Genomic DNA, 8,865 nt, shown 5'->3' with positions numbered 1-8,865 from the left:
CACTAAAGTGATGAAACAACTTTTTTGCCTCATGAATGAGGTTGCCATTAGCTAAAAAAGACTCTTGATCTTCTTTAAATGCTTTAACCATCACCAAACAATCACTTTCCAGAACAATATGTGATACCAAAGTGGACATCCCCTTAATAAAGCGAAAAGTTCAAAAGATGTCGGATCCTCTACCTCATTTTCAACTTTACTTGCCGTCGTCACCAAGCTGCTATGGTCATCACGAAGTTGGACACCCACACCAGCCTTATGCAGATTAGCAAACATATCTCCATCTACATTCAGCTTTAAGAAGCCCACTGGTGGTGGTGTCCAGCAGCATATTCCCTTTGCCTTTACTAATGACACTTATTGTAGCTCCAAGTATGTTTTGTTTAGGGACATAGCATTATTAATAACCTGCTTTGGTTCAACAAGAAGTCTTCCAATTTGTATTTTATTACGCATGAACCAAAATCCCCAAGTGATGAGGAAAAATCTGGATAGATCTTATTGGTTCCCCTTCTCCAACACATATGTAGCAGCATCCAAAAACTCCCTTAGTGTATCCATATGCAGCATAAAAGAAAAATACATCTTCCACATGTACAACTTTTTCTGGGCAGAAAATTAATGCATGTAAAACAGATTCTTGCCCTGAATTGCGAAAACAACATTTGTCCTCCACTTCAAGTAGTTTCTCTGCTTAAGTTTGGCAGACTTCATTAATGTTCTTTTCTACAGATATTGGTGTGGTACACGCATCAAATGGGAGTTGAACTCATGAGTAGTCATGATTTCTAAACTGTCCATCATTTCTATCATATTCTTACATGAATCCAATGTTGATAATTCTCAGGTTTGATCTCTACTCTAAAGAATTTGTTGTCACATCTTGCTACATAGAGTCGTTGTTTGGGCTAGAGCAGAGTTGGTTAAAGTTAATTACAAATCCACACCATACAAAATGCACGATACTTTCAATTTAAAACTCACCTTACCACCATTTTTAGACCCAATGTCTGTACAGTTACCAAACCAGATTTGTGATAATGGATATAACATGTATGGGAAACATGAGAAGATGTACAGGAAGCATTTTGTATTAATAAATCCAATAGCCTATTTCTTTTATTAATAAATAAACATACCAACATTACAAAATTATAAAAAATCCTCATCCTCCAAAATGAGGAGAAGGAGACAAAACACACCAACTCTAAATAAACAACACATAGGCTGAAGAAATACATAAGCCAGCCTAAACAAAAGGATCCAGCCTATATGCAAGTGGAAGGGCAGCCCTTAGGTTTCATCTCTATCATAACTGTCGCCACCCTTCTTCAACTTTCTTTTTACTTTTTACTTTTTTTCTTTTCCTTCATCCTTAATCATAACTGCCGCCACCCTTCTTCAACTTTCTTATTCCTTTTCCCTTTTTTTCTTTTCTTTCGTCCTTCATCATATCGGCTTCAAATTTTCGATGGAAATTTGAATTTGAAAATCCCAAACGGCCAAAAGAAGCAATGCTATTATAGAACTTTGAATTAGCATCATCTGGAAAAACTAAATGCACCCCGCATTCTTTCACTTCTACTTCTTTTTCACAAGGCTTGCCTGATAACCAATTCCAGCCTGTTTTAAATGAAATCTTAATGACCCTCCGTATATCCAATAACCGCAAAACTGCCGGTATATACACCCAGAATCCAATTCGCTTACCAAAAGAGACGTAACTTGAACAATCATATTCTACATAATATTCTTCATCCGTCTCAAACACTATTGTAAGCCTCACCACCTTCAAGTTTATCATAGGGCTCTTGAATAACGAAGAAATTGAAATACTAGGTCCATAATCATGAGAAGAAGAGAATCCAAGAAAATGATCAGAATCACAGACAATAAAGAAAGCTAACCCCATCTCCGGATTCGTATTAGCATCCAAATCTATCTTCACAAAGGAGCCATTACTTTTATACTGGACCCACTCTGGAATCATATGGAATCCCAACGACCATCCACTTATCATGTTCTGTAAAAACAACCCCAAAAAAGAGATGTTAATTGCAGCAAAAATAAAGCAATTGCAAGGCGATAATTAATTTTTTTATTTGTAAAATGAAATAATTTTTTATTAAAGCATTTTTCTGACATATTTGATTTGTTTCTAAAGAAAAGAATGAGAGAACTCACCAAATCGTCATCTAAAGCTGAAATAACAACACCTGCCATGTCTAAAATATTTTCTGCTTTGCTGTCAAAATCAATGCACTTTGCTTCTATGTAATCATATGTTCCTTCCTTCTGATATTCTACAAGTGATCCGATATCATATATGGGATCCCTTGATTTAAGTCGCATCAACTTGCTTCCACTAAAACGAAACCAAAGGCCACAGGCATCAATATTGCTCTTAACAGATGGTATTTGTGTTATAGCAGTTCCCCTTGCCAAAAGATGGGTCAGGCATTCCATACGTCTACTCAGGTCTGGTAACTTCTCAAGGCTTGAACATTTGTCAAGTAACAAAAAGTATAATTTTTTGAGACTTCCGATGGATGGGTGGAGCTCACACAATCTTCTACAGCCTAAAAGGTATATTGTCTCAAGATTTGGGACTCCAGTCAAATCTGGCGTTTCAATCAAGTTCTTAGAATAACTCAGATCAAAGAACTTCAAATTGGGTAAAACCTGTGATAAACAAACAAGAAGTTAATTGGATCAAAATATAAATATATTAACTTGTTTGGAAAATTAACGGGGAATTATTAAGATGAATACGTATTTATACGAGTGAGAAACTTACCATCGACCCCTTCCATAGTTGTTTGATACGGCTGCGACTCATCCTTAGTACAGTAAGATTTTTTTGTGGGAAACTGCTCGGCAAGGTTTTCAAATGATATCCAGGCCACTCTAGAAATCGCAACTCATTGGTTGGCATGTATTTTAAAGGATCTCCACTCCATTGTATAGTTCGAGAATCAGGGAATTTTAGATACCTCAATTTTCTCATCTTTGAAAACGCTTTGGCTTTGACTATCTGATCTTTCGTTTCAGCACAAGAATGCACGAGTATGGCTTTAGTTGCATCAGTTCCCTGGTAATCAAGAAACAACAGATTAGCCAGAATAGGATGAAAATACACCTTTTTATATTAATATCTACACTAATCAACTTACAGTATCAGTCTCCAGTACGTGATAGAGATCCTCCACACAAAACAGTCTACTCCGTCCTCCAGGGTGATCTCTACGACATTCGCGGCGAACTATTTCCCTGCCCAGTTCTTCTAGCAAATCATGCATGGACAACCATCCATAGTTTGATTTTCTTATGAGGGACTTCTCGACGAGAACATCAAGGTCGATGCGATAATGACCAAAACTTTCAAATAACATCTCATCATTAAGTGTGTTATCCACCCAATGCTGTCCTCGAGACAAACACGCCATATCCAAAAATAACTCTTTCTGCGAATCCTCCAGCCCATCAAAACTTATTTGAAGTACATCCATAATTTTTGGATTAGGAATTGCTTTTAGTTTATCTCTCTCACTTTTCCATGCATCTATTGTTCTATCACGCAAGAAACAACCCAAAACATTAAGAGCTAAAGGAAGGCCTTGAGCATACTTCACAAAATCCATAGATAGATCCTTGTAATTCTCTGGTGGATGGGTTTTGTCGAAGGCTGACAAACTAAAGAGCTGCAATGCTTCATCTTTTTGAAGCCGCTCAACCTCATAGATATCATTCACTCCATGTCTTTTCAACAGATGACCATCTCTGCTTGTTATAATCACCCTACTCCCTGGACCAAACCATTTCCGATCCCCTGCTAATGCCGTCAGTTGCTCGTCACTATCCACATCATCAAGGACAATAAAAACCCTTTTATTACTCAGCATCTTCTTTCTCATCCGATCTCCCTCGTTTTGATCCCATACATGTATTTCTTCTTGCATGATCATAGAAAGAAGTTGTTTTTGTAAAGAAGCTAGACCACGAGCTTTAGATTCTTCTCTAATACAAGAAATAAAGCTGCTTCCTTCAAATCGACAACAAGAATTAGAAACTCTATAATAAATTATTTGGGCCAACGTTGTCTTACCAACGCCACCCATCCCATGAATTCCTACAAAGCGAACATCGTTCGATTCCATATCCAATAACTCCATCATTTTGTCTACTTGGGAGTCTATTGCAACAAGTTTATCGTAATCATGACTTGAGAATCTAGAATTCAACTCCTGAGTTATACGTCTACTGATGTCTTGTATAATTGTTGATTCGTACCTATAAATTGATAGAACAATTAATATTGACGAGACCTGAATCGACACGAACAAAAAAAAAATGCTAGCTTTTGTTGATAATTAGCATTGTTTAATAGAGGAAGCGAAACACTTTAATGCGTACTTCAATATTTTCCCTCTTGCAACACTCGAGCTGTCAGACCAGATCACAATTTAAACATTTTAAAAATTATAAATGTCATAATTGCTTGCTATATATCTGCCATTGGAAGAAGAAAAGAAGAAATGTTACCTGTGTTGATGTATGTGCTCTCCTTTAGTATCGCCCACCTTACTGAAAGCTTTTTTCCACATTTTAATCTCTTTGATGTCTACCTTGGGATCTTTTTCATGTGCGGCGAAAGCTTTTGCAAAAGTCCCTCTTTGATTTCTTACGTCTGAAGGATCTACATAGTAGAAAATAGGAATAATTTTGATCAGCTTTGTGTTTTTCTCCCATTCAACGATCTCGGCAAGTTCCCTAAGGCACCATTTGGAAGAAGTATAATTTTTCGAAAGAATGACGATGCCGTATTGTGATTTTTGAATTGCTTTCCGAAGCGCTTTAGAAATGTCTTCTCCTCGCTGGAGTGCTTCATCATCCCTAAATACAAGAATACCTTTCCGTTTTAAATCAGCATATAGATGATCCGTAAAACTCGTGCGAGTATCTTTGCCATAAAAGCTAAGGAAAACTTCATGTTTCCATCGAGACGAAGATGAATTGTCTCTTTTTCTCTTCTTACTAACTTCAGGAGTAGATGAAGAGGGTGTTTGAGTGGCCATGAATGCAATGCAAAGAGATTTAGAAGCTTAATTCATGTGGAAGGGAATATTGGTAATTTGCGGGCATAGACAATGAGAAGAACACTGAAGATATCATGAGATAATCTGTATGTATATATATAGAAGCTAGCCATGGAGTACAGCTAGTAGTACAGGTCGACCTGAGATGGAAAGTTCCAGGTAGACAGCATCAACTTTCAGTTTATTTAAGCCCTGTTTATGGTAACCCATCACACGCCCGATGGTTCTGCGCAACTTCCCTCATCTTGTACTCTTTTTTTTTTAGCTGTTGACTGAATGACTTGATTTTTTTTTTTTCGTTTCTAATTTTTCTGACAACCAAATTAGTGTTGCAGAGCTGTTGACTGACTTTAGCTACATTTTCTAGAGGAAGATCGAAGAAATTCATTAGATATAGTGAATATTGCAGATATAAATAAAAAGGCAAAAGTTTGTCACAAATTTAATTAAGAATACAAAAAAGTTTGCCTCGTAAAGCAAGAGTTCTATCATTGCTTGCTTAAAATTTGCGATAGGAATTGCTCAAAAGTCGACCTCGTTGGTCAACTTTTTCCTTTCATAGTCATCAACATATATTAATTATGCATGTAAAAACAAAAAAATTTCAAACGCGTAGGGCCAAATGAATTGAATTTGCATACCAAGGTTCTATGTAGCTTCGCTTTTCCTTGATTCAAAATAGTCTTATTACTGTTTATCATCTTTTTACTATTTTATACGATATTTAAAATTTTTATTTTTTTATTATTTTTTAAAAATATTTTTTTAACATCCTTAATCATTAAAAAAAATTAAAAAAATATACAACTTCATTAATAATTATTTTCTTAACTATTAAATAAATAAAAAAATAATATCAGTACTAGTCAACCTGAGATGAAAAGTTCAAAGTAGATGAAGCATCAACTATTAATTATGGAATGCATTACTTTCAAGTACGTACGTCCGTAATTTCCAGGAAGGCTTCCACCCACTATAAAATTTTTTAACTAAAACACAAATAATCATGTACACTGTTAGATCCGTCGAGCATACTGTTGGACAATCAAATGACTTAGATGACTTAGAGCATTTACAATGGTTGATACATCTTTATATTTATATAATATCTCTTTAAATTGGTCTACATCAAGTTATAGATCTTCCAAATTTTACATAGCTATGATTCACTCTCTAAACATTATTTTATCTTTTTTTCTCTATCCTACCTATTAAAATTAACTTTGTGAAATTTGTATTAAGATGATTTTGATATATAAAATTTTTATTAAGTTGATGATCAAAAATGTTTTTTAGTAAATATTAATATTTATTGGTAAAATTGGTCATTTTAATATATAAAATTGGTAATATTTAGATATATGAAATTGGTTTTTTTAGCACATGGTGCTAATTGTACGAAAAATATATAAAAATAATAATTTTAATAAAAAAATTAAAAATAAAAAAATTTTATTATTATTTGGCTCAAATATACATAATTCAATGTAGAGATTTTTCTTAATATATAAAATTAATCTTTAAAAGAAGTGATTTTAAATATGCATATAGAGAAACTAATACTTGTGTTCTAATTAGATGTGCACTGTTAGACCCGTCTAGGGTGGCTTGTTTGGATAGTGAGATGAGATGAAGTAGTTTTAGATTAGTTGAATAAAATATTATTTTTTAATATTATTATTGTTTTAAGAATTGAAAAAGTTGAATTATTTATTATATATTATATGAGAGTTTAAAAAAATTATAAGGATGAGATAAAATGAGATGAGATAGATTGAGAATGTTTTTATATCCAAACCGAACCTTAAAGTTAACACAAAGTCATTTGAGTGTTTTTTCTTTCTATGTAATTTTTAATTTGCTTAAATAATTATTATCATACACGTTATCAATCTTACAAAATATTAATATATGAGTAGTGCTACTATACCTCCTCAATTTGTCCGTATGCCCCTAAGAAAAATTGCACTTTTCTTTTCCTTAACCACTAAATAAAAAAAAATAAAAAAAATAAAATAAAAATAAAAGTAGTACTAGTATTGATCAACCTGAGATGGAAAGTTCAAAGTAGATGCAGCATCAACTATCAGTTATGGAATGCATTACGTACAAGCGTGTATGCACGTAATTTCCAGGGTGGCTTGCACCCACTTTAGAACTTTCTAACTAAAACATAAATAATCATGTACACTGTTAGACCCGTTGAGCATGTTGGACAATCAAAAAAATTTAATAGAACAAAAAAAATTGAAAAAAAAAATTATTAAATTTATAATATTTTATTATTATTTTGACTAATATGTGGATAATTCAACGTGAGAATAAATTTTAAGGGAAATAGTCAAATATAAAATCATGTCATATTATGCAAATTTTACATTTGTATAATCCAATACTAATACTCTTAGACAATGGAAAGAACACTGAAGATATCATGAGTTAATAAGGAAAATGATATAATTACTACTCTTCTATTACTCATTTACTATTCTTTTTATATTTGATTTATTTTTAATTTTTAATTTTATTTAATAGTTAGAGAAATGATTATTAGTAAAATTATATATATTTTTTAATTTTTTTTAATGATTAAGAGTGTTAAAAAAAATATATAAAAAATAAAAATTTTAATTATAATATACGTAGTAAATGGATAGAGATAGGGTAAGCCTATCTCTGTCCATCTCTATCCATTTCAAATGATAAAAAATAAAAATTATTAAACGCGTAAGGCTAATGAATTTGCACACGAGGATTCTAAGTAGTTTCGCTTCTCCTTGACTCAATTGAGGATAATGCCAGTCTTATTATTCTTTTACTATCTTTTTATTATTCTACAATATATTTGAAATTTTTATTTTTTATTATTATTTTAAAATATTTTTTTAACATTCTTAATCATTAAAAAATATACAACTTTATTAATAATAATTTCCTTAATTATTAAATAAAAAAAACAAAAAAGAATAAAAGTAGTACTAGTACTATTCAACCCGAGATAGAAATTTCAAGGTAGATGCAGCGTCAACTATCGGTTACAGAATGCATTGCTTTCAAGCGCGTTTGTACGTAATTTCCAGGGTGGCTTCCACCCACTTTAGAATTTTTTAACTAAAAAAAAAATAATCATGTACACTGTTAGACTCATTGTTGGACAATCAAATGACTTAGATGAATATTAGAGCATTTACAATGGCTGATTCATCTTTATATTCATATTTATATTTGTATAATATCTCTTTAAATTGGTCTATATTAAATTATGCATCTTTAAAATTTTACATATCTATTATTCACTCTCCAAACATTATTTTACTATTTTTTCTCTCTCTTACCCAGCCCATTAAAATAAACTTTGTAGAATTTGAATTTGTATTAAGATGATTTTAATATATGAAATCTGTATTAAGTTGATGATACAAAATATTTTTTAGTACATATTAATATTTTTTGATAAAATTGGTAATTTTGATATATGAAATTGATAATATTTAGATATATGGAATTGGTATTTTTGAGCACATGGTACTAATTGTAAAATATATAAAAATAATAATATTTTTTTATTATTTGGTTCAAGGATGTATAATTCAATGTAAGAGTTTTTCTTGAAATGCAAAATCAATCTTCAAAATATGTGATTTTAAATATGCATATAAAGAAACTAATGCTAGTGCTCTAATTAGATGTACACTGTTAGACTTGTCCAGGGTGGCTTGTTTGGATAGTAAGATAAGATGAAATGAGATGAGATGAGATAATTTATATG

At 32.0% G+C, this 8,865-nt stretch overlaps 1 protein-coding gene across 1 annotated transcript; it reads right to left on the bottom strand.

The window, feature by feature from the left end:
• Positions 1-1,121: 1,121 nt before the first annotated feature.
• Positions 1,122-5,159, bottom strand: LOC108987527 (TMV resistance protein N-like). The gene is made up of 5 exons (XM_035690498.1): positions 4,543-5,159; positions 3,174-4,290; positions 2,798-3,091; positions 2,185-2,682; positions 1,122-2,023 (listed from the first exon to the last, which is right to left on the bottom strand). The coding sequence occupies exons 1-5, from the start codon at positions 5,073-5,075 to the stop codon at positions 1,376-1,378; spliced, it is 3,090 nt and encodes a 1,029-aa protein (XP_035546391.1). The 5' UTR covers positions 5,076-5,159; the 3' UTR covers positions 1,122-1,375.
• Between the last annotated feature and the right edge of the window lie 3,706 nt (positions 5,160-8,865).

Source organism: Juglans regia, chromosome 5, assembly GCF_001411555.2.
Source record: "Juglans regia cultivar Chandler chromosome 5, Walnut 2.0, whole genome shotgun sequence".
In the NCBI taxonomy this organism is placed as follows: domain Eukaryota; kingdom Viridiplantae; phylum Streptophyta; class Magnoliopsida; order Fagales; family Juglandaceae; genus Juglans; species Juglans regia.
This window is presented reverse-complemented; position numbering and strand designations above follow the sequence as displayed.

What these genes read in the sequence shown, in the direction of transcription:
- LOC108987527 (XM_035690498.1), bottom strand. Translation starts at nt 5,075, where the DNA reads ATGGCCACTCAAACACCCTCTTCATCTACTCCTGAAGTTAGTAAGAAG. An exon ending in ACGTACTGGAGACTGATACT is followed by an intron (nt 3,092 to 3,173) that starts GTAAGTTGATTA and finishes CTTGATTACCAG; the next exon opens with GGAACTGATGCAACTAAAGC. An exon ending in AACTATGGAAGGGGTCGATG is followed by an intron (nt 2,683 to 2,797) that starts GTAAGTTTCTCA and finishes TGTTTATCACAG; the next exon opens with GTTTTACCCAATTTGAAGTT.